Source organism: Mustela putorius, unplaced genomic scaffold, assembly GCF_011764305.1.
Source record: "Mustela putorius furo isolate JIRA1106 unplaced genomic scaffold, ASM1176430v1.1 tig00000129_pilon_pilon_pilon, whole genome shotgun sequence".
Lineage (NCBI taxonomy): Eukaryota > Metazoa > Chordata > Mammalia > Carnivora > Mustelidae > Mustela > Mustela putorius.
This window is the reverse complement of record NW_025421290.1, coordinates 34,876,001-34,902,573: the sequence shown is the minus strand read 5'-3', so window position 1 is coordinate 34,902,573 and position 26,573 is coordinate 34,876,001. Positions and strand designations below refer to the sequence as shown.

At 42.9% G+C, this 26,573-nt stretch overlaps 1 protein-coding gene across 26 annotated transcripts in view; it reads left to right on the top strand.

Moving 5' to 3' along the window:
* NRXN3 (neurexin 3) overlaps nucleotides 1–26,573 on the top strand; it is a 1,565,929-nt gene that overhangs the window by 721,203 nt on the left and 818,153 nt on the right. For all 26 annotated transcript variants that reach the window (XM_045074603.1, XM_045074593.1, XM_045074604.1 and 23 more), the window contains 4 exons: nucleotides 15,607–15,726; nucleotides 23,655–24,036; nucleotides 25,062–25,252; nucleotides 26,293–26,466. In XM_045074603.1, coding sequence (XP_044930538.1) covers nucleotides 15,607–15,726; nucleotides 23,655–24,036; nucleotides 25,062–25,252; nucleotides 26,293–26,466 — 867 coding nt within the window. The remainder of the gene's footprint in view (nucleotides 1–15,606; nucleotides 15,727–23,654; nucleotides 24,037–25,061; nucleotides 25,253–26,292; nucleotides 26,467–26,573) is intronic.

Genomic DNA, 26,573 nt, shown 5'->3' with positions numbered 1-26,573 from the left:
ATTGCAACAAAGGTCCTTAAGATCTGGTCCTGGCTACCCCTTTGGACTCATCTCCTACCTCTTATAAAAATGCTCTGTACTTGCCTAACATATGGAACTGCTCACCATTCCCTAAACTTGCCAGTGTCTCTCTACTCTGTGCATGGGACAGAATGTTCTCCTATCTCTGATCTAACCTGAAGTACTTGCTGCTGCTCCTACTTTAGGAAACATAAGCTTCGCTTTCTCTAGGAAGTCTTACTTGAATGCCACTATATTTCTGACCCCAAACCCAGACCGAGAGGTCTGTGCGTGTGCACGCACGCACACACACAGACAAACACACACACACACAGACACACACATACCTTCTCCCTTTCACTGTGTCCCTAAGGTGTAGTGTAAAGGGTTCACCCAAGTGTTAGAGCACTTAAAACATGGTATTTCATTTTCTACCTATTTTCTCTAATAGACTCCAACTTTGATCTAGGGACCTTAATATGTTTCTCCTTTTATCCCTAGCCACTAGCCAAAGCCTACCAATGTTATAAATGAGTAGTATTTGATGGGATATAGAGATAATGAATCTTTAATAACAAACAGATGTTATCGTGCAACCATTAGTTGGATATTTGTTCTTAGAGTAAGGAGGATTTTTATACTCATCATTTAAAAATTTAGGGGTACCTGGGTGGTACAGTGGGTTAAGCCTCTGCCTTCGGCTCAGGTCATGATCTCAGGGTCCTGGCATCAAGCCCCAATCGGGCTCTCTGCTCAGCAGGGAGCCTATGTACCCCCCTCTCTCTGCCTGCCTCTCTGCCTACTTGTAATCTCTCTCTCTGTCAAATAAGTAAATAAAAATCTTTAAAAAGATTTCGTCCCTATGGGACTTTCTTTCCCTTCATTTCTAACTTTGAACTTTCTTTTTAACTGCCATTTATTCCTATTACTTGATTTTTAAAAATCCCTTAAATGTATTTTTGTAAATGAGTAATAACAACAAGTAGCACTCATCTGTTGGGCATCTGCCATGTGCCAAGCTCTATGTTAGAACCTGTGTTCCCACTGATCCCATGGGAGCTGGTTTAAATCATAGCACTGTATGAGTGGTAGCTAGGATTATGAATCAGTAGAAACATAGGTAGCTTCCAACAGGATAATTAGATGTAATAAGCACAAAACTGCATTTTCTTCTCATTTCCATGTAAGAACATGTTGGTTGATTCACCGTTGGATTTCAATGTCCACAAGCTGCATTTATATACATTAATATAAATGTATGTCAATGTCTAAACCTAGGACTAGAACCTGAAAAATACAGGCACACTCTCTTGTTACATCTCAAAGTCAATGGGAAACAGAAAGTTTATTGAGATGAGAGTGACCCACCAGGAATCCAGTGGCGGGGGGGCGGGGGCTTGAGTTCCCACGGATATTACAGGCAGGTCCCAGTCAATGTAAGCTCACTGCACAAACACCCCAATATACGAGTGTCCCCTCCCACAGTAGCATGACCCAAGGCCCACAGGGATTCACCTCTACTCATCGTTATCAATGGCACTCTGTAGGGTTTCCTTGCTGCCTTATAGCCCCATTCCCATTCTTACCCGGCCTGAATATCCGTTCAAAGAAGCATCTCCCATTCCTCTACCTCATTCCTCTCCCCCAGTCTCCACTCCTGCTCCTACAGAAGCAGCGCGGCTCTGGTTTTATCCACAATGCACATCCCTTGTCCGTCCAGAAGGCAGTTTAGGAATAAGAATGAACACCTGACTTTCAGATAGTTCTGGCTATGGTTCTGCTTACTAGCTGTTTGGTCTTGGCCAAGATAATTTAACATCCCTGTTTCTTAATTTTATTATCTATAAAATGAGATTACAATGCTAGCTTCACAGGATTCGGAGAATGAAATGTGAAGCCCCCACATGAAACACGGCAGTTATTTCATGTTCCATCATCCCTACTAGTCTTCTGCAACCTTTTGCCCCAGCACCCCCTGTGCCATCTCTGGAACCATCCAGTTACCCTCTGAAATGGACAAGGACCCTTTTTATAGTGCTTTGAATTCTAACACATCCACCATTAGAAAAACGGGTATGGAAGGGAGGCATCACTTAGAGTCTTAGACTATCTGAAAGAGTTTGCTTCTGGGTCAGAGAATGGAGAGAACTATGAGGTTGTCTTCTAGCCACAGTGGACTGAAGTTGGGTGCAGAAGACACTGTGGACTGAAGTTGGGTGGACTGAAGTTGGGTTGGCAGTAAAAGGTCATCTGAGTAGACAGTACAGTGAGGAGCCAATATGGTTGACTCCAGATCTGGAGGCAATGTATGGATTTGTCTCTTGAATCACTCCACATTGACAAGGGCCACAAAACTCCATCCTTCACGTATGAAATCACCATATAAGCTCACCTAAGTCTCACCTAATTGAGAACACCATTTCCTCCTCCCTTCCCAGCTAGCTTATCACCAGCCTCTGACATTGTTCACACCCTCTGGTCACTGGTTCTCCCAGTTTTCCCTATGGTCTTCAACAGCCCTGTCTCTGACCCTGAACTCTTCCTGTCTTCTCCCATGGCCCTCTGTCCTCACTGGTACCATGAGGAGTGATTCAGACCTGCCCATATACCAGACATGAAATATATGGAAGGAAGAAATCATAAGCTTGCTGAATTATGCATTTGAAATGATTCTTTTCCAAGTGGATTTAGTATCTAAAAATCTGCCAAATAATATCAGAATGGGAAAAAAAATCCCAGTAATGTATAAAAAGAAACAAAAATGAATATCTTGAGAGAATGTCTTTAAAACCACTTCTTTGCAAAACAGTTGCTGATGAGGACAATACTATTTAAAAATCATAAGTAGTTCTAAATGATCTATAAATGATATTATTTTATTAGCTACTGGTATTGTTCTCCAGTGCTGATGTACTGGCTAATAAAAATATTTAGCTCATGGAAAGGCTGAGGTGTATGTATAAAATACCGCTTTGGGGTCATAGTGATAAGGGTTTAGATCTGGTTTCTGCCACTTTCACCTTAAATGTCCTCATGTGCATTGCTTCAACCCTCTGAGTCTCAGGGCTTTTTCTCTGTAAAATCGGACAAGGAACCCAAAGCCTGCTGTCTCCAGATCCAGGCCTCACCTCGGGGATGGAGCCCCCTGCCGCAGCTGTGGTTTGCATGCAGGGAGTGAAAGAGAAGGGAGGGTGCAGGGTGACTTTCAGCTTCCGGTTTGAGGAAGGGATGACCTGCAGGGAGATGCTGGAGGAGAGAGGGTTGGGAGGATAGGAGAAGCATAGGACATAACTTGGGAAAAAATCAAAATACAAAACAGAGTAGAGGAAAGAAGGAAAGGTTGGCCAAAGACAAAGTCTGGCGCTCTGGAATCTGAATTCCTCGCAGTATCCACAGATGCTTTTTATCAGGTTAAAAATGTCGGGACCGAGGGCCTTGATTACTCCTTGGCAGCTCTGAAACATCTGAACATGAAAATGACAGAATTGCTGCATGCGCATGGCCTCCCTCCTGCCCCCCCGCCCCGCCCCCTGGGTGGGACATGGTACTTGCGATCCTCTCTAGTTCGCAAAGAGAGGAGCTCATTTTATGAAAGTGGAAAAACCCAGTTGATGTTCTTATTTGTTCTGTGTTCTGGCAGCATTTTAAAGACAAAAATTTTGAATTTTATTTTGCTAGGAGAGAGATTTGCCTTGAGCAATTTGACAAATATTGATATTTTGGTAATCTGTTTTGTTTCCCTGTCATTTTCGCTCTGTTTCTCTCTCCTCCCATCTTATTTTGCCTTCTTTTTCTTCTTTGCCTTTGTCTTTTGTCCACCTGGAAATTAAAGGCATGTTCATTGCATTTAGCTAATTCATGGGCTTAATAGACATATATATTTGTGTGTGTGGAGGTCATGTGTAGAATATTTCACTTTGAGGTTTATCTTTGTCTCTTGTAGCCTTCTTTGGTTCATCCTTAGCCAGTAGAGGCTGTGTAGTGTATTAGTTAATGCCAAGATGGAACCAGACTTTCCAGATTCAAATCCCAGCAATTGCTACATATGTGTAGTAATTGAAGAATTGACTGAACCTTTCTCTGCCTCCGTTTTCTTAAGGGTAACATACGGATATTAAAAGGACCTATGTATCTGTCAGTTCCGCTCAGTAACAAATGTTTCCCTGCAATCTTAGTGACTTGAAGGAACAAAGATTTCCTTTCCAATCACATTAATGTTCATCATGGCTTTGCTACAGCTCTGCTGCATGTTCTCTTCTTTTCTGGACCCTGGCTGAAGAAACAGCCCTCATCGGTCACCTCTTGGATTTGTAGCAAAGGAAGGGGAGAAGTGTCTGCCACAAAATGCTTCTTGAACCTCTCAGGTGGCCCAGGCCACTTCTGCTTGTATTTCTTCGGCAATGAACCAAGTCACACAAACTGCCTGACATAGTGGGACAGGAAATCTAATTCTCCAGGAAGGTTGGACCTATTAGGAAAAGGCAGATTGGAAGGGATGGCATATTTGGTCAACACATAGTACAATCATGACAACATTGTGGAATTGATGTCAGTATAAAATTAATTAATATAGATAAAGCACTCAAGATAGTGTCCAGCATCTGCCATCTGGTAAGTAAAATATGCTTGGTTGCTGTTATTAACAAAGTCTAATGCAAGTATGAAAAGAATAAGAAACATATTCATTCGCTCTTTAACTTTGAGAATTCGCTTTGCATACCAAACAGTAGTATTTGGAGTCATGCAGGGCACAGAAATGAAGGTCTTGGTCCCTGCCTTATAGGATCTATGTAGTCCTACATGAAAATGGGAAACAAAAGAATAATGAATAACTCAGACTTTCAGATGCCCCACTAGCCGGGTATTCAGTGCACACTTCTGTAACCCTTTCTCCCTCCCAGTTAGTTTTTATTTGTGCATCATTTCCAGCAGACTGTTAGCTCCTGTGTCTTTTTCATTTTTGCACCCTCAGACATTTCTACAATGCCTTTACAGTAGGTACTAGCTTTTTTGATTAAACTCATCTCCCTTTATACAGGCTATAAGAGGGGTGGTGACTTCATCCTGCGTAACAGGAACAGTTTCCTTCTGCTTGATGCCCTCAGTTCTATCAGGAATTTAGGGTGCATGGATAAAGCAATCGGGGGTAGGAAGTTCACTTCTCTGCTATATCCAAACCATTGCACAACGTTGTAAAGACAGCACAGGAAAGTGACTCTTATTGCCCAGGTAGCCACTTGCATGCCTTGCCCAAGGCCACATTTGATGAGGAACCAGTTGCCTTTAAGTCTCACTTCAAGGGAGGCAAATACATTTGAATTTAAATATCCTCGATCTATTTTTATTAATGCTCTGGTTTTAATTTTTTCCTCTATGTGCTTGTCTTGCAAGTTTTATTTTAGTGGGTACCATAAAGAGATGATATTTCTAGTGAGACGGAGAGCTATAATTTCTCATATTTTCAAACCTACGTATGTATTATTTTAAGAGGGAGAAGGATCATCGTCTTAGTGAACTAGGGGCAGAGTAGAGTGATTGTTCTGCTAATCTAGCTCCCTGGATCCCCCAACTGCACAAAGCAGATATTAAGAGGATAAAAGGGTACAGCCAGGTAACGGGACCATCCCATGTGGCAACTGCCTCTGTTCACGGTGGGTGGTCAGCTAATACCATCAATCTTGTAAGCTGATAGACCTTGTAATTATCATCCCAAGGAGATAGGCTAGAAATACCACTGCTTTTCCATTCTTACCTCAGATTTAGTCTTTCTATTGTGGAAAGGAGGTGCTGCACTCATGGGGTGCCATTTCAGAGCTCTTTGCCTCAGGATACTTTGAAAATCTAGTGACTGTATTTTTCTATCTAAAATAAACTTCCCAGCTGAGACACAGTGGTGATTTTGGAACATAGAGCCAGGAGGGGCACTGGGTATGGAGATGCATGTCTTAATTTTTGTCTCGAATAAGCCTAAGCTAATTAAGAGTGACGGTGATCTCACCTTCTCAAAAACCCTCCATGGTCCTTTTGGGTCCTATGGATCCTCATGGTGGAAAGCCTGCTGATTTCCCTCAGAGACCCATGCATGTCCTCAAAAGCTCAAGAATTTGGTCACTATTTGGAAAATTTTCAACCACAGCCCCTGTGTCTACCCTTAATGGTGAGAGAAGACCATTGTTGTCTGTTCTTTTTGGACTTTATAGACTTTAGGAAGCTAGAGGTTGATGGGAGAGCTCCATCTATGGAGTTTCATCTGCGAAGCCTAGCTTCTTGTTTTATTTTCATGATTTAATAACCTGTGACCTTGGGAAAGTCACTTAACCTTTCTGGATCTTATCAGAAGCATTGATATTCCCTACTTCACAGGGTTGTTGTAATATTTGAATTACCAGGGAGGAAATGATGAAGCACTGTGTGTCACCTTAGTCTAACTCCCTTGAGAGCAGAGCCTGAGACAAGGACTCAGGTCAGGTGGTTTATTTGGGAGGGATCGCCAAAAGTGGGAGTGAAGTAGCAGAGAGCATGAGCAGTGAAGAAAGAAACACCAATGGGAATATCCATTGTCAAGTGGATGTGGGGGAGAATGGAGGGTGTTGTAATGAATGCCTCCAAGAATTGTCCACTCCGATGACAGATTTGGGGGAATTAATCTATTAGCTTTGTCCCTCCCATTGTTTGATAGCCCCTACTTGGTTGCACTCGCATGCAGGCAATGAAGACACCCTTGACCTGAGAGAAGGCCAAACAGCTGGCCCTGCTTGAGATGGGGGCTGTTGGGTCACGTGTGAGCTAACATCGGTTGACTGCTTCCATGGCCGAAATCTGAACTTGGCCCAGGAGACATGATGCAGGGACCAAAGTGCCTGCTGCAGGTGTACATAGCCATGATCTGTTGCAACCCATTTTTGTTTCTAATATAAACTTCAACCTTCTTTTGGTTTTATTACTAGGTTAGGGCTTGGTCCTTGTCTTACAAATAAATTTTTAAAAAGTGAAATCAGGTCCTACTTTTCATTGATCCCCCACATTAGATTTTCTGTTTATTATTTCACTGTACTCTCCCACTTCTCCCATGTCCTTTCCCTGCCCATGCCTTATTCCGCCTCCCATCTTTAGACTGGGTCCACCCGGGGGCATACACGTGGTGAAGCCCTGAGGACAGCGGGGACATCTTGCAGACAGTCTGGAGGCCATGTTCTGTAGCTGCGTGGCCTTGGCAGGTTATGGCATTCTGTGCTACTTCTTTCCTTGCAAAGTTGAAGGAAACCATATCAGCTTCATATTGGGAAACTAGAGAAGATCATGTATGCAAAGTAACTGGAAGCTTTCTCTCAATCCTCATATCAGTTTCTCAGAAAACAGTATTTTTTTTTTTTTTCCTGGCTGGGGGGAAAAAAAAATATTTAAAATAAAAAGTAGTGTCTTATTTATATCTGCTGCCTGGTGTCTTTTAGCTCCAAGATGAATTAGGAATTAGCGCCTAATTCACTCAGCTGCCAGAATGCAATGTACAAACCTCTTCTACTCCCTCTTCTTCTTCTTCCTCTACCCTCAATCAATTTACTGTGTCCTTTATTTCTCTCATCCAATTTTATTAATTCGGTTATATGTATTTATTACTGTACTGAATATCTTCCCAAATTGGTCCAGTTTATTCTGTTGCTAAAATACAGTCTGCAGGGGCGCCAGGGTGGCTCAGTCGTTAAGTGTCTGCCTTAGGCTCAGGTCATGATCCCAGGGTCCTGCTCCGCGGGAAGCCTGCTTTTCTCTCTCCCACTCCCCCTGCTTGTGTTCCCTCTCTCTTTTGCTCTTTTTCTCTTTCTCTCTGTCAAATAAATAAGTAATATTTTTTTTTAAATGCAGTCTTCAGTTCTCTCCTACTCCCCTTGCATTTCTTCTCCCTCCCTCGACCTGCTTACTAGACTGATATGTAATCTATCTAACTCTACTTATTCTTCTACTAGTTTTTTCCCCCCCCAAGTATGTTGAGCATCTTCTTGGTGTAAGGTACTCGGCTTCGTTGCTGGGGATAATAAAGGTAGCATGTTCTCCTTCAAAGGGCGCAGACTTGGAGGCAGTGGATGCAAACAAATGTATATGTAGATCTGTAATAGCAGGGACAGAACGATGAATATAGAGGACAAGCACAGCCGGGTTACTGGAGAGGTGCACACTCCCAGCTGGAAGGGTTGGGAGCCAGGAGGGGATGGGTGGAGGTAGAAAAGTTGTGAAAGTCTATGGAAGAGGAGTAATGGAAGATGTTTGTATTATGCCTTCCTTAATTCCTCCTTACAGCAAAATATTAATTATTAGGATTAATTAACTATACCTTTAAATTCCTAACTGGGCATTTTTTATTTTGCTTTTTATTACTAAGGAGTCAATTCAGAAGGAAACGGGCTTAAACAGGCATTGATTAGGAGGATATTAGGAGAGCAGGTTCTAGTGCATATCTTGGTTCAAATCTCTTTAGCTCAGTCACCATCGTCTTCAACATCTGTGTCTTTAGTGCAACAATATGATCACAGAGTCAGAAAGACCCTAAGGCACAATAACGTTTTAAATGATCATAGGCAGCCTGATTTGTATTAATTGTATCATGATAATGGTGGGGGGAAGTATTAAGAAGTTTTTTTTGTTTTTTTTTTTTTTTTAAGTAAGAGTAGAATCAATATCCACAAAACCATTTTTCTGTCTATCCCTGAACAAATTGCCCTCATCTCTTGAAAAGTGGCTTCATGGAGAGAGATTATCACATGAAATCTTGACACTGTCCTCAGCATCCCACTCCTGAGCATTGCTGTAAATTTATGACTTAAGGTAGAGATTTAGCAGTAAATTGGGGGCAGGATTTTTTCTCATCTTTTGTGGAGCCATTTGTTCCTTCGGAGAGATATCTGCCCTGGATTCATTCCATTTCAAAATTGAGATGCTGTTCTCCTAGCCAAGATGAGAGGGTTCATTTTACAGTGTGATCACAATGTAGAGATCCAACTGAGTGGGCTGCTGGGGTTTGCTTTGTCATGGGAGGCACACGGCACGTCGTGCTCCATTCCCAAGCAGGGGCCAGTGTGCATAAGTGAAAGCTCGCAGGAATTAAGGGGGAAAGGGGGGGGGGGATGGATGGAAGACAAAGGGAAGGGGAGGCATAGAGGGAGGGTAAGAAGGACAGCAGAAACCTGCTAACCCTGTGTCATCAGTAGGCCATGGTGGCCCATGGTACAGATTAATACCGTGCTAAGAAAATCTGGCAGTCAGTGGACTTTGAGCCACACTCCAAGCAGTAGGAAGCTGCCAGGAGCTGGTGCTGAGTGTGACTGATGCTGGGTAGGGAAGGTGCGGGGAACTGAAGCAAGCTCCGCTGGCTGGTAGGATCAAGTATGTCTTGCATTTTCTAGAATCTCTGCTTCTCATTCAAGGTGCTTCTATGACCTGCGTTCTCAGAATGAATCTAGGAGTCACTGGGGATTCCTCTTAGTCCACCTTGCTCCTAGTCCACCTTCCAAACCGACCTCAAGTCTTGTTGACCTCAGCTCTAGCACACACCCCACATCTCACCACGTCCATTTCTCCCGCTACCATCCGAGACCAAGTCACCTTCATTTTCTGCCTTTAGCAGCTTCCCCGAGATCTCCTTGTTTCCATTATTGGCCTTTTTGGGTCCAGTGTACTCACAGCAACCAGAATGATTTTTAAAACTTAAGTTAAATCATAGGATCCCCTTGCCGGAACCCTCCCGTGGCTCCCAGGTGCATTTAGAAGAGCAGTCAGGTTCTGTACCATGCCCTTTCGGTCTCCTTGTGGTCTGGCCTCTGCGTACTCTTCTGCCTTCTCGCCCACCGCACTCTCTTCCTTGGGCACAAGTTCCAGCCACAGCGGGGTGTTTTGTGATCAAGCCCGTCCTGGGCTTCTGCGTTTGCTCTTCCCATTGGAGCAGATATTTGCATGTTTGGCTCCTTCTCGGTGCACCACCACAGAAAGCCCGCTCTGGCCGCCTCACTTAGGAGCCCTCCGTCCAGCCGATTGGTATTGTCCTTTCTCCTTCCCCGCTCCCAGCCAGGCTGTAGGCATCGAAAGGGCCGGGGGACCTTCTCTGTCCTGTTGTCTCCCCACCCTTCACCCTGGCACCGTGCCTGGTCCTGTGTTGGTGCTCAGTTAATAATTGTGCAGTGTGTGACTGGGTAGTCCCTGTGATACACTGAGAGGTTAGCAACAGGGCTGTGTGAGCAGAGTGGAGGGTGAACCCTAGCAGAAGTGAAGGCAGTTCATAGTTGAGTATGTTGTCTGTGGTCGGCTTGATGGGCCATTTACTTACTCAAGCCCAATAATTGGTGGTGGTGTTTTTAGTGGGTTTTAACGATAAACTGGGTCTCCAGGAGGATACATATGCTCTGCTGGAATAACTGGGTTGCTTGTCTTTCTCATACACCTCACTGGGAGACTTCTTAACAGAAGACTTCCAGAAAATGTCCTGCTTTCACGTCTGTTGTTGAAAGTGACAGCCGTCTCTGAGACTCCAGGACTCCTGTGAGAATGGAAGGACCTCTTTGAGGTGTTTCACCAAACTGCCTCTATAAGTAAATGATTTAAATTTTTTTTTTCAAAGAAAATGAATGCTTTTGGGAAAAAAAATGAGTTTATAAAAACAAAATACCTCTTACTCTCTGTTGGGTTGTCAGCCCCAAGAAAACATCCAGAATCTGAAACGGCTTTGAACAGAAAATGAGGTGCTTCTTTCCTATTTCTGTGTCGCCCTCCTTAGTCTGTAGTCCCACTCCCCTATGCACCCCTGCTATTATTTGCCTGATCTCCTCTCTTGGGGGTGTTTGGGGTGGGGAGGGAGACTGATCCAAGACACGGTGCTCTAAGCTTATTAAAAGGTTTGTATTAGTTCAGCTGGCCTACCTAGGGTGCTGGTGGAAATGAAGGTAAGTTTTCTCTTTTTAAATACTTTTGGTGTTCTTTAAAGCTAACACAGTCATTTCGAGTATTTTCTTTATCATGCCATTTAGATGTATAATCACATGTCTTTTGCTATACCTTTCTAAGGGAGTGAATTTCATATTTTTGTATGCATTGTAGAAATAGCTAACCAAGGGAAATCAAGTCATCGTTTCTCTCTCCTGCACAAATAGAAAGATGTTCAGGTAAAGCAAAGTGATTATGGTATAGATAGTGTGCTCTTAATGCCTGCCCCTGCCTCCTGACCCCAAGTGAAGTAAGTTTCCCGCCTTACCCACCCAGTTTTGGAGATCATCCTTTGTGGCAGATGGAAGGAATTTCTACTCCCTGTGTATGAGCAAAACATTCTGGTTTCATTGGTCTGGGCAGGTTTTCGAAATTTGTTGACGAACGAATGCATATTGGGGTGTCCTGTAGTTGTGCTGGTTACGTTGCTCCTGGGGGGAATGGTAAATTCATGCGCTCTGAGGACTCTACCAAAAAGCAACAACAAAAACAACGCAATCGTAAAAAGAAACCAACGCAGTAGGTTCAAAACTTTCAAGAGCCAAAGTCCACCTTGTGAAAGTGTGTGCCTTTAGAGATCCCCAAATACAGACTTTTTTCCCACATGCTCCTATTCCCTGTCCCCCCCAGAGGGAACGATCTGCTTACATCTAAGCGTCATCTTCCTTCAAGCAATCAGCAATGATTCCTCTCCCAAAGAATGCCTTTCTCCTAACTTTTCACTTTGACTTTACTCTTAGTTCCGGCTTCTGGAAGAAATAAGCCTTCCACAGGGTTCCTGTAGGGATAGGTCAGGAAAATCATCTTAAATTATTCATCTGTGACATCTCCTCTGTCTACATTCATCAGACAATTAGACCATCGTCGGTGAGACCAGTCTTAACTAAGAGATGATGCCAAGTAAGTTTGCAGCAAGACAGGGTCAAGAGTGGGAACTTGTTAGTATCGCCCAAAGGATTCATTAAAGGCTCTTTTTCCGGTGGTAGTAAACAGTTGAACACTCGCTTCTACCGACCTCTGCATCCCGGAAATCTCCAGCTGGGATTTTGCTTCTTTACTCCAGTCACGGAGGTCATTACTTGGGAAATTCAACTATAGGGTCTCAGATAAGTTTTTCGCTTCCTGTGTTTAGATCAAATGGTGATGACCTAAGCAACCTAAAGAGAATCAAATGTTGATTTCTTTTTGTGTGTGTGAGATCAGTAGTTACTATGTGAACAGCTTAAGGAAGCATCCCTTTAATTCATATATCCAGGATGTACCGAATCACAGAACCCATTTCTCCCTGCTACAAAAGAGAAGAAGGACAATGTAAAAAAATAAGTGGCTTTGAGGCTTTTTCCTTTTAATTTTTAGAAATTAAATTCCTATCAGTTCTATTTTAAATTGCAACTTAAAAAAAAAAAAAAAAGAAGTTTCTCCTCTTGGTCTAATCCTTGTCTTCACATTCATTGTTTTACTGATGCTTGACTCTGCCGGGGAAGTCTTGCCTAGACTTAAATCCTCCTTCTCTGAAGACCTAACAATGTGTATGTTTTAGCTTTCAGCTTGTATCTACATCTTGTATCACTTACCAATCCCGCTGTACGCTTAGGCTACAAATTAGATTTGTTCTTGCCCTCTGTTTGCCTACATTTCCAGCTGCGTTTAAAATCACTTTCTCTCTGGTAGGGATGCATTGACCTTTTGGCTTGATTAAAGATAAATGCCATTGACTTTCCACTTTTGGAGGAAGAGACTTTTTCGGATGCTCGCTGGGATTTCTGTATTTATTGCTTGAAAATGAATATTGAATAATGTTCATTTCCCTACCATTGTAATGGTATGGGTATGGAATTTTTTTTTTTTTTTCCTCCTGGCAGAGTCATGAGAATTATTGGGGTTGGAGATAGCAACTGTAGCCAAGCGGTAGGGCATGAGGGGTTTCAGGTCTTTCCCTACCTGTTTGGTCATAGACCATCACATCCTGAAGTTTTAGAGTCAAAAGGACAGTTAAATATTTTTTTGTCTGAATTTGACACAAGAAAATTCCAAGCACCTGCAAAATGTCACCCAGCATTTAAAACACACTGGGCTGATTGCAAAGCTCGTTTTACACTGATGACTAATATGACACCAATGTGGCCATGTCGGTACTTGTGACCATGTTGGTGTTAGTATTTCTCCCTCTCACTTTGTCCCAAATTGTGAAAACAAGGTGAGGTACAAACATTGCCTGAAGAGTGGATGCCAACCTACAGATGTTTGAATAGCTGGTCTTTGTCACAGTGCTACCTCCGTAGCCCGTGTTTCTTATGTCTTTCTTTACATTTCTATCTCTTATTGGAGCATTTGCATGTAGAATAAAGAGGATAAGAACACGCAAAAAAACAAAGGCAGATTTGTTTCTCCTGAGAACATCTGTTCTTGCTTCAAAGCACCCACATGATGTGGCCCATTTTCTCTCAATGCCTGCACAGTTTGCCATTGTGAAGGCGACTGTTACATCAATCTTAGATCTGAATTTAATGAGATAATGAACAACGTTGTCTAATGAGGTGAGATGTAGGAAAAATTCTATTATAATGTATAGGCTTTAGCTAATATTAAGACAGGCATACTCACAAACAACAGCTAAAATTGAATATAAAATGGCTTATCATGGAATTTTTTCCTCCTCAGATTCATTGATCTCATGGCATCATACCCAGTTTTGGGTACATTCAGTCCATTTTTAATTTCTTCATTGATTTCTTAGGATTCATGTGCATTTGCATTGCACTTGAGATATAGATACGTTCTAAAAAAAAGAAAAAGATATAAATGACCTGTTGTGTACATTTTAATTAAAAGAGACCTTTTAACTTTGAAAACCTTTATTTTTCAAGAAGAAAATTTCTCCAAACTTCAACTGCTATCATTATACTTTTTTAAAAAAGATTTATTTATTTATTTGTTTATTTATTTATATTAGAGAAACTGAGTGAGCCAGGGGAGAGGCAGAGGAAGAGAGAAAAAAAGTCCTGAAGAAGATTCCTGCTGAGTGTGTTTCCTGCAGAGCTTGATGGGGCTAGGGGCTGGATCCAGGATACTGACATTGTGACCTGAGCCAAAAGCAAGAGTTGGCTGCTTAACTGTCTGAGCCACTGAGACACTCCATCATTACTCTTAAAAAGAGCATTCGGTACCAACAATAATAATTAAGAATTAAAGGGTCCAGTTTAAAAGAAATTTACCCAAGTGATACTATTTTTTAAAATTTTCTTCCCTAAATGTATACAGCACTGTTTTGGAGTCTTGGAGGCAGAGGAGGGGGTGTAGTGGCCAGTCAAAGCTATAGAATAGAGCTCTCAAAATTAGTTTGATAAAAATGTATTGATCTTAGTTGATGGTTTCCAAAGAAATAAAGACCTATGCATGTATCAGTTGTTCAGTAAGTGCTCATTATAGCGCCTACTGTGTTCTTAAATGTTGGATACAGCTATACGCTGAAATATTTCAGAAGCATAATAACATAGGGATATATTGGCTAGTTACATGTTCATCTTTTTTTCCCAAGTTACTTCCAGAGATAGGGCTTTCTTCATAGTCATTGACCAGTCTAGGAAGACTCATGTGGAGTCCTTCTGCAAAGGCTCAGCTAGCCACATAGTGAACTTGGAACTTGGTCTAAGTTCTCTGGTTTATGTGATCTTCTTTGTCTTTTAAATTTACATCTCAGTTCAGTGTTGAGCAAAACATGACATTCTCCCTCCATTACTAACCAAATTCTTATAATGCCTCAGTGTTTATCTTGTCATCTTTGGCCTCTAAGTACTGTAATTCCTTGTTGAACCTGATTTTTCCTAGCGTACACCTGAACATCCTCTTGAGCATTTTGATCCTGGATCTTTTGAGATAACTTGGTTTATTTCTTTATCTGGTGGCACTTTCTCCTAAACATACTTTAGACCTGAAAGGGTTCAATTTTGGAATTTTCCATTATTTCACTTTTTTAGATATTGAGATCTTTTTGGAGGATGATGAACAATGGGATAAGTCCTGGGGCCCCTCACATTCCCTTCAGGAGCATTACTTCTCATAGGGGTTAGACCTCAACATTTTTATTGTGATGATTACTGTTTTGATTTCTATGGTTACTGTATTCCGGTAGGACTGTGGGTTGATGGCAATATCAAGTTAAGCGTGTATATTACAGAACCTTTTCTCATCCAACTGATGGATACTCCAAAAGCCAGACTGGTGTATTATGCCTAAGTGATCAAGTTATTCTGAAAATGAGTGATGAATTTCCTGTATCTTCAAGAAATTCATCTGAAATCTAAGACTTTGGGAAACAAAATGACAGCTGACTACTGTTTTTTATAAATGTTCACTTACTGCCCTTGGTGGTTTAGGACTTTCTCTCTGTAGACCAAGGAGGGCACATATTTCTTTCACTGCTTTACCAGTGTCCATATGAGTTGAGACTTTTGCATTTGGGGACAGTTGTGGAACACCCTGTTGGGGCAGTGACACTGGGATGGACTTTGGTGGCGGGGCGCACGTATGATTCCTTGAATGCTCCTGGGTTCTGTGCACCAGTGTGGCTTTGACAGTTCTGATACCATGATCACTACTTTCAGAATCAGTTCTAATTTTGGCACTTACCATCGTCCTTAGGCAAAGGACCTGAGACCCTGTACGCGGGGCAGAAGCTCAATGACAATGAATGGCACACCGTCCGGGTGGTGCGGAGAGGAAAAAGCCTTAAGTTAACCGTGGACGACGATGTGGCTGAAGGTGAGTACAGTTCTACGTAGGGAAATGTGTCTCTTTTTTTTTTTGCTCTCATTGTCCTCTTGGTCATTCCGTGAGCAAAGATTTTTTGAAACACATTTTATTTTACTTAACAGAAGTCGGTGTGGCATGTTCTTGTTGATGAGCTCAAGTAAGGCTACTTCTTAGGTCTTCCTCTGTATTTTCATAATCCCTTTTCATTGATCTGTCTTAGAACAGAACTTAGCCGTTACTGTCATTGTATGTTGACGGGTCTCTCTCTTTAGGCATAGAATATTTATCTGGAGAGTAGATGTAGAGATCTGTAGCTCCTTTATTATTCATTTATTAAAAAATCACTTATCAATCATCTTCCCCATGGCCAGTTTTTTCTTTCAATAAGTGACTTACTCTCTAGGAGAGGGAGATGGGTCAACCAGAAATTCAGAGCATTACAGGTAAAAATAAGTACTGAGATCACTACAGGCTACTCAGAAGGGTCTGAATTTATTTAATTGTTATTGAGTACCTACCCTGTCGTGAGCACTGCTTCAGAAGGCACTGAAAATAGGGAGGTGAGTAAATAGGCAAGTCCTTGGCTTGGTGGAATTCACCTTCTAGGTGGGCAGTGGATAAACGAATGAATCCACCCATAGGTAAAGGAACATTCAGAGCTTCACGTAAGCAATAGGTGTTTCTTGAGAGCGTGGTACACATTAGCAGTGTGTTAAGGATGTAAAAGGTAAGAAGGAAGCACAAGAACTTACCTGTTTCCTCAAAGAAGAAACCAATCTAGTTGATTAGATCAGACACAGGCATTGAAAATAAGACAAAAAATATGTAATCAGATTCTAACATGGGTGGGTAAGATTGTCGTCATGGCCAGGCAGAAGAGAAGATTATCATTTTGGGTTGGAGAAGTCAGGAGTGTCTTCTGAAGGTAGCTCAAAATTGGGTGGGTGATTTGATGAGGTCCAGGGTGGAAGAGAGAGGACCCCGTCCATATTGTGTTCAAATAAGTCTAGACTCCTTGAGATTCCAGGGCGGTGCACTTCTGTTCTGCAGAACTTTTGTCCATATGGGAGAAGACAACTTGGGGGCACCATGGAGTATCATGTAGAGCACTGGGGATGTCAGGAGATCTGGGCCTTAACGTGAATTCTCTGCCGCATGTTGGAAAAGCGACTTACCATGTCTGATCCTTGCCAATTGAAGTTGGTGGCATAAACTCTCTTTAGAGTCTTCTGTGAATAAGACAGTCAAGGTAGAGTCAGGATCTCTGGGATTTAATACAGTAATTGTAACTAAAACACTTTTTGCCATTGGGATAGATAATAAGGATAATAAACTTTTTTCCTCATTTCCTCATTTTTAAACTTGAAATTCTATTGCTGCTAAGGCCCTCTCCAGCTTAAAGTTTCTGCAGTTTGGGGGTCCTATAATTTAATTTTATATTCATGAGCCTGAACTGCTATCCTTCTGGAGTCTGGAATTAACAGTGAGCCCTGTATAGCGTGCAGGTAGGAGAGAGAGAGGGTGCGTGTGTGTGTGTGTGTGTGCGCGCGCGTGTGCGCAGAGATGAGAAGAGTCTATGGCTAGGAGAAGAGCAGGAGGCATATATCCAGTGCTCAGTAGGCATTAGATACTGGGGTAACTGTCTTACATGTATCAGCTTCTTAAATCTGTAATTCCGCATTGCCTTGCAAGATGAGTGTTCTTATTTTACTTAAGAGGGCATGGCCTGTAGAAGGAGCTGTGTAATTAAGCTCAGAATCCATGTCTGTGTGACGTCATCAAATCAGGCTAATCTCTGGGCTTCACAATCCATCCTAAGAAAACGGTTTGTTTAAAGATATGGGAAAATACAAAGGGATGCCTTAGGGTGAGGTGAGGAGTACATTTTAGTGAAGACTGCAGCACTCGCCCCTCTCTCCTCAAAAATGAAGTCAAACAGAGCCATCGTAAGTATCCAAAAGTCTCCTGTTGTATGTACATAGTAAAGGGTAAGGTTACTCTTCTGCCTGTCTGAAAGGGTAACTTAGCTTTGCTTAATGAATGTAAGCAAAGAGAGGTAAAAATGGTTATATGGTTTAGAACCCACAGCCATCCCCGAATTAATTATTCAAGACATCCCCGTGGGCTGTTAAAGCAGACTGGGGAGCCTGCACATGGTACTATCTCCTTGCTTGCTCCTAAGGGCTGAGCCCAGCAGCCTCACGGCTGTTGCCAGCATGTTTTGAATAGCAGCCACTAGATGGCGACCTCGCCCCAATCTCTCCACGCAGCGAATCCCTTTTATTATCCCGGGAAATTGCATGCCCTCCAAACTGTAGTCGTAAACAACAGCAGAACTGAGGGTACAGTAATGTGCATTGCCTCCCATGGTCATTATTCTTTTATAGAAACTTTAGAATAAAGGTAATTATAAAGTGTGCTTTCTCTTACCGCTAATAATTAAAAAGCAGGACTACACCATGAAGGCCCCAGTCATTCGTAATTTGATATTCGAAATTAATGAAGCTCTTTCATTTTCAACCCTTATCCCCTGCTTTACTGCTGATGGAAAAGAGCAGCCATAAGGATAAAGAAATCTGGGAGAAGAAAAGCGCTATTTTGCTTATGAGCTACAACCTTGGATTGCTTCTTACAGTGATAATGGGTTTGGGAATTTTAATTTTAGCTCACAGAAGTCATAAAATCAGGCAATGAAACTAAAATACCACACAGTCCTCAGGTTATTAAGTAGTGTCTTATTGGCTTATTTAGTAATCCCTTTCATGCTGTTTAAGGTCCCCTAGGGTGTCAAATTTTCAGCTAGTTTGTAGAAATGATGCAAAGAATAGGTCACACTCATAAGAAATCAATGGCAAGGAAAGAAATAGTCCTTGGCCTGGTGGTTTTCGTTTATTGTAATACAATGTATTCCTGGAAAGGTATTAAGGTTCAGTTGACAGTTAATAAAGATTGATGGATTGATTGATTGGGTTGGATTTCTATTATCACAAGTAAATTAAAAGAACCCTCGGGTTATGCTCCTCGGAACTGGGATCTGATGCTGCAGGACCCCCGCCACCTCACCCAGAGTGTACCAGCTTCTTGCTACGACAGAGATTCATCCTTCTTGGACTTCACTGGTTCATGTTGACTTCCTTGTCTGTCCCTTACCTTACACAGCACCTACAAGCTGTAAAAAAGTCATTTTCCGAGGAAGATTTGTTCCTCTCATGAATAAAAAGACATGCTGAGGTGGAGTTTGCACATGTTAGGTTCAACAGAATGCAGTGGTCTTCTTTATTGCAAGACTTTTAGGGAAGACTTAAAGACTGGAGCATTCCCTATGCTGATACACATTGCTCATCCTCGATAATCACATGTGAAGTGTTTGCCAAGTTTATTTGGCTCCAGAACTTTCATCATCATCATTATTATTATTTTTATTATTATTAGAACATTTTCCAGCATATACTTTTGGAAGATTTTGGTGTTATGGAGAGGAGGGAATGGGAGTGGGGGAACTGGAGGATTGTGGGCAAAATATACATCCTTTGCTGAAACTTCATAAGCCTTCATTTTCTTAACTTCCCTCCCTGGGTCTGGAAGCCGTAGGAGGCCAGGTTGCCTCCTCTAAGTCTTTGCCGTTATTTCTTTGCTAAGCTTTTAGTGTCGATGAGGAACTTCATGTGTAGAAATGGCAATGATCCGAACTCTGACTCCAAAGCAAATGTCTCAGTTACGGCCTCCTTCCTCACATGTGAGGGCCGCTTGCTATCATCAGGCCCCTCTGCCCAACACTACAGGACATCCAGAAGAGGCGAGAAGTGGTTTCTACTTAAAAAGAGATTGTGTTCTAGGAAAGGGTGACAAATAATCGAACTACTGGAAAATTATTAATGCATTTCAGAGAAAGAAGAAAAAGAAGCGTGATGCATAATTAATAGCTAGCGATTTAAGCCCTAGGCACTGTTCTAAGTAGTTTTTCTGAATGGACACAGCTAATTCTGAAAATGTCATACCTATTTCATAGGTGGGAAACTGAGGCACAGCAAAGCTTCCTAACCCAGGTGGCACAGCCTCAGAGCCTATATGCTCATCCAGTGCATGCCTGGTAGGAAAGTGACAGCTTGAACTTGGACAGTTTTTCTATAGGTTTATGTTCTCCACAGACATTAGCCGTGTGAGGGCTGGCGTGCAAACTGCTGTTGACCATCAGGGAATTAAGAGGTGAATGTGAGAGTAGGAGTCAAGGCAACACGGCTGTTCCAGGGAAGGTGCTAGATGTATGATACGTGACTTAGATGGAGGGATATGAAGGTGCTTGGCTCCTGGGAAGGAGCTTGTGCCCATCACACCAACTTCAGCAGAAATGGCACCATTTAAATTCCACTCACAATCATGTAAGGCATAAGTCAAGCTTTTTCTCTGCTGTGTTGGGTACAAGCTAAAATGGAGGCTTGGGAATTGAGCTCACCTGGGTTCGGTTAGGGTCGACCACTTGGCACCTGTGTGAACTCTGATCGCATGGCTTCACCTCGCTGAGCTACATGCCCTCCTCTCTAAAGCAAGATGATGATACCTATTGATTGTGGTAAGGACGTTTGGTGGTTAGGAAGTGCCTAGTACAGTGCCTGGCACATGAACAATATTCAGTAGTCTTGCTTTTCTTTTTTTTTTAAAATCATCTTTCTCCCAAACTACTACTCTTCCCTCTGACCCTTCTTCAGTCTCCTCTCTGTGTCAACACTGTACATGATTATGTTGCTTTATTTATTTATTTATTTATTAAAGATTTTATTTATTTATCTTTTTTTGACACAGAGGTCACAAGTAGACAGAGAGGCAGGCAGAGAGAGAGGGGAACCAGGCTCCCCCCTGGGCAGAGAGCCCAATGCGGGGCTCGATCCCAGGACCCTGAGATCCGAAGACAGAGGCTTTAACCCACTGAGCCACCTAGGCGCCCCAGTTTTGTTGCTTTATGAAATCCATTTTCTAGTGAGCAGAATTTCCTAACCTCTCAACTGTAGAGTCCAATTTATCTATAATTTTTCTAAAAACTCCCAGTTGACTTTAAAATTGTCTTTTCCGGTTTCTTTTGGAATCCCAAGTTTTGTTTTTTTTTTTTAAGATTTTATTTATTATTTATTTGACAGATTTCACAAGTAGGCAGAGAGGCAGGCAGAGAGAGAGGGAGAAGCAGGCTCCCTGCTGAGCAGAGTCCAATGTGGGGCTCGATCCCAGGACCCTGGGATCATGATCGAAAGCAGAGGCTTTAACCTGCTGAGCCACCCAGGCGCCCCTGGAATCCCAGTTTTCACCGAGGATCACCCCTTTATCACTTCTTAGTTCTCATTGCTGGTTGCCTCTTCCTCCTACCCCTCCCCCTCCTTCTTTTTTAAAATAAGAATTAGCATGGCTCCCAGCATCGTCATGGTTTCGTTCCTGGGTCCCCAAGGAGATTGGCTCTCATTTTCCGTCCCCATCATTCTCCAGCCCCGGTCTCAGCCCTGTGTGAGCAGCTGTAGGCTAATCGACTGTGAATATTTGTTTAAGTCTCTTCCCTGTTCTAGGGCACGTGAGTTTAGGTTATACTGGTTTTCATTTTCATGACTAGTCCGATTTTCAATACTAAGTAATTTTATACAGCGGTTCTCCTATTCCGTTGTTAGCAGATTTATGTTACATTTTTAAATTTTTGTTCTATTACAATTTTATCTTTAATTTAACCAACACCATTATGTTGTTTTTGCTTACGTTAAGCGAATGATTTGTCACTAGTTGTCAAAACACCACATAGAAGCTCATAAAACGTAAATCTGATTTTTGTGCTTATAAACAGTTCCCTGCATCAGGTCTCAGAGAAATCACATTAATACTGAACATCTGAAGGTGAGATCTGGTTGGTTTTCGCAGGGACTGAAGTTTCAGGGACCTGAGAAAATACAATCCCTTCCTCTCTCTCTCTTTTTTTCCTGCTACCTTAATTCTACACCGATACCAATAGAGGAAAAACAAAACAGAACAAATACAAGGCTGGCAAAAGTCAAGTATTGTCTTTGCTAGTGGAAACACTGGTATGGAAAACTGTGGTTAACATCTACTGAATTTCAGAGTGGAAATTGCCCACCTGAACCCTCGCTCACTCAGGGCTCAGGTCCTAATACAGGACTTGCTCCACTGAAGCAAGACTTGCTCCTCGAACACCCATCCTGTGGGTTGCGGTGGGGGTACCCTGGGGGTTTCTTGAAGACAGCTCGCTCCCCTAGAGAGAAACAGGAAGTGCCAGGGGCTGAGCTGTGGAAATTCAGTTTCTCGGTAGAATTTCTTTAATCTTCCAGATTATGTCACTCCTTTACCTCTGGAAAGCTGTCACAGAGGGAGTAGAGATGCTAGGAGAGCCTTGCTAGTGGAGTTTCGTCAGTGTGGATGGAAACAACAGGACAGGGCAGGAGGAGGGATTCTCCCTGTCCTTCCTTTAGCACTGGGGTATCCTCAGGACATGGTTGGTTAAATTGCAATGATTTGTCCATATAAATATTAGGGGAGCCACCTTCTACTCTGACCATACTAATGCTGGTTTCCTTGACTTTGTTATTGAAATTTCCATTCTCTCTTGTATTTATTTCAAGCCCCCTTCATGACCCCCTGCCCTGGTCATTCACTTCTTCTAGGTAAGCCAGGTCCTGAAAGGTCTACTGGTTCATTTGCAGCCACTGGAGATCCTTTAGTTGCAAATGTCAAACACCCATCTTAAGTGCTTGAAGCACAGAAGGGAATGTATTGCCATCTAGTTTTTAAAAGCCTGGCTTTGGCTGCTGAATCTGGACCTTCAAATGGTACCATTCTGGAGAAATGGTTTCCCTCCGTTTTGTGGTTGGCTTCTGGGTTGGCTTTCTCCTTGGGCAATCTCTGTGGTCATCACATGGTTTCCAGCAGCTCTGAGCTCTCTTCTTACCCCTTCAACAAACCTTGTTTACAAAGAATGCCTCTCTCAAAGGTGTTCTAGCAAAAGCCCTGGAGCTGAACATTACTAGACTTAATTGAGTGACTACTAAATACTCTAGCTTATGTTCCTGCTGATTCCTTGGTTCTAAGGGTGGTCCCTAGAACAGTTCCATAAGCATCACCTTGGAATATAATAGAAATGCATGTTCTCAGGTCACGCCCCAGACTTTTAGATAATAAATTCTGAGGGCAGGGCACAGGAAACGGTGTATTAAGCAGCCATCCATGTGATTCAGGGGTGTGCTAAAGTTTGCAGACAACCTTGTTAGTCCATAGACCATACTCTGTGGCTAAGGGGATAAATTAATGTTGGATGGTCCAGGCTGGGTAGGCTGATGACTTCAAGAGCTGGGCTAGGATCAGCTTTGGCCAACCCAGATGGTTTTAAGGTAAAGTAGGGAGGGTAGCTTCCCAAGAGAAAATTAAGGATGTTACCAGAAAAACCAACAGTTGCTGGTCAGAAATAAATGAACCCATGTTCTACCATAGAGTCTTTCCACAAGTACTAGATGGTGAATTACTACTAGTAATGGTGATTCACTAGATGGTGAATCATGAAGTATTTGGTAGTAAATGCTCGATGCTTGTTTGTTGTATCTTTACAAGGTTTGGGGCAATTAAGCCTTTTTTTCCCTATAGTATGCATTCGTACCCAGTTGTTCCCTGAATGTAGAAAAAGAATCGTTCTATCTTTCAACCTGAGTTATCCATGATCTCAGATTCTCTTTTATTTGCTGGGACGTTCTGAGCAGCTGCATGGAGAGCCCGGACCACAGTGCACAGAACTTGGCCCGGCCAGGAGTCTACTCTGTCTGAGGTTTCCTCAGGTCTGTAGTATGTAGAGCGTTTTGTTTCCTGGAACTAAATGTTTTGTGTGGAAACCTAAAACACACTGTAAGTCTGCTGTGACAAAACATGATAACATGTGTGTATCTCCTCTGTGACGTTCATAGGTACGATGGTGGGGGACCATACCCGCTTGGAATTCCACAATATCGAGACCGGAATCATGACGGAGAAACGTTACATCTCCGTCGTCCCGTCCAGTTTCATTGGCCACTTACAGAGCCTCATGTTCAATGGCCTGCTCTACATTGACCTGTGCAAAAACGGCGACATCGATTACTGTGAACTGAAGGCTCGTTTTGGGCTGAGGAACATTATCGCTGACCCCGTCACCTTCAAGACCAAGAGCAGCTACCTGAGCCTGGCCACGCTCCAGGCCTATACCTCCATGCACCTGTTCTTCCAGTTCAAGACCACCTCAGCCGACGGCTTCATTCTTTTCAACAGCGGCGACGGCAATGACTTCATTGCAGTTGAGCTGGTCAAGGGGTAAGTGAAAGAGATCACACTGTTTATACTGGGCATATACTCAGCTCAAGCTTGAAAGTTTGACCTAACATGTGAACATGAAAAAAAAAGTGTCCATTCTGCTCCTCACCCTCTCTTTCCAAGACCTGGTCTCCTCCTAGTTGGTGAAACACACCTATGTAATGGTTACGGCTAGAAGGAGGAGAAATTCATTAGTTTATTTAAAGATCTTCCACTTAGCTCAATCCTATCAGACTTTTTACTATGAAATATAGTCCTTTAAACCTATAGGAAAGAAGATCAGTTTTGCAAAAATGACTTTTTTTTTTCCCCAAAAAGAGGATATAGTGCCCCCTGGGCAGTGCTTTCTGCAACCACCAGATCTATAGGAAGGAATAAAATACAGATATTTTCAGCACTGCTGTTAGCCCATATATGTGCAATTTTTCTAAAAGATTTTATTTATTTATTTAACAGACAGAGATCACAAGCAGGCAGAGAGGCAGGCAAAGACAGAGATAGGGGGAAGCAGGCAGAGAGCCTGATGTGGGGCTCTATCCCAGTGGCACCCTGGGATCATGAGCCGAGCCGAAGGCAGAGGCTTTAACCCACTGAGCCACCCAGGTGCCCCTATATGCGCAGGTTGAAACGCTGTTCTAAATGTTGTTCTTTCTGCAAGATATTTTACTACCATGTGTTGGAAAATAATAAAAACAAAAACTAGAACAAGCCCCCCAAAACCAGATACACAATCGACAAATTTTAAATGTGCCCCCTAGTGGTTGGGGATGTACCACCTGTACTACTCTGAGGCTCTGGATTTTTAGATCGTGGGAAAGAAGTGAACCTTGTGAGTGTGGAATTAAAGTGAAGTCTGACAGACCAGGCTATGACTCTTCTTGAAATCCTAGATCAAGCCATAATTATTCCTGCATGATGCCAGCTTGGTGTAGGGGACGTGAAGCCCTCAGGCTCCGTTATCTGCACGTTGCTGTTCACCCACTTGAGGGGATCTCCACTCACGGGGTGGTGGTTGTTACTCACAGGTACATACACTACGTGTTTGACCTTGGGAATGGTCCCAACGTGATCAAAGGCAACAGCGACCGCCCCCTGAATGACAACCAGTGGCACAATGTCGTCATCACCCGGGACAACAGTAACACCCACAGCTTGAAAGTGGACACCAGGGTGGTCACTCAGGTTATCAACGGGGCCAAAAATCTGGATTTGAAAGGTAAACCTTGTAAAGTAGTTTATCCTTTGTAGAGCATTTCTTTCTGGTTTTTGTTTTGTTTTGTTTTTTAAGATTTATTCATTTATTTGAGAGAGAGCGAGAACTTGCATGTGTAGGGGGGAGGCGCAGAGGGAGAGAATCCTAAGCAGATTCCCTGCAGAGTGCGGAGCCCAACACCACGTTCCAATTCATGGATCCTGAGATCGTGACTCTGAGATCATGAACCTGAGATCACAGACTGAGCTGAAACCAAGGGTCAGACGTTTAACCGACTGAGCCACCCGGGCCCCTTTAGAGCATGTCTTATAACCGAAGGGCTGTTCGCAGAGACAAAACTGCGGGTTAAGGGCGCCAGGCATATTTGAGACCTCATGCACATCCTATTTTAACCACATTGAATGATACCAAAGTGCAATTTTTACTTAAGTCACTCCCCGAGGGATGGTTCATTTTCTCTGTAAATCTTGGGCACGCAGGGGCTGAGTGTGAGGTGACGGACGTCAGCATGCAGCGACGTCCTAATACAGAGGAGGTGGTACAGTTTTGAAATCTCAGCTGAATCACTCACTGCCTGGGTGACTTTGGTAAAATTTCTTAGCCTTGTTCAGCTTCTCTATACGTTTTTGCAAAATGAGGACAATAATTGTTACTACCTTTACGGGCTGTTAGCAGTTTTGATGGGATAATGTCTGTAAAGTCCTCCACATAGTATTGGTAACAAGCCCATAAAAAGCACTCGGTAAATGGTTGTTTTGTCGGAAATCTTGTTAATCTTTACTTCATCATAAAATGGGAGCAGTATCTACCTCATGGACTGAATATGGCAATGAAAATTTGTGAGATGGCACGTAGAAAATGAATGCCATAAGCAATGTGAGTTTCTTCTTTCTACACGGTAGGGGCTCCGGTAATTACTTGTTTATGCCATTCTCCTCCCTCTCCCCCAGCTCTGTCACCATTGCCTATGAAATTGTCTACTAGCTGAGTCTGGTTTCCCTACCCTTTATTCATCGGCTCTCACTACTCGCTTTCTTGTCCAGGTGACCTCTACATGGCAGGTCTGGCCCAAGGCATGTACAGCAACCTTCCCAAGCTGGTGGCTTCCCGGGATGGCTTCCAGGGCTGTCTGGCATCTGTGGATTTGAACGGGCGTCTGCCAGACCTCATCAACGATGCCCTCCATCGGAGTGGACAGATCGAGCGTGGCTGCGAAGGTACAGCCTTTTTACTTGTTAAGCCACAGCCTGGATGCAAGCACCAAGCCTCTTTGCCCCCTCTGCCAGTGCCTCCTTTCTGTTTCCCAGTCCTCTCTCCTTCCCAT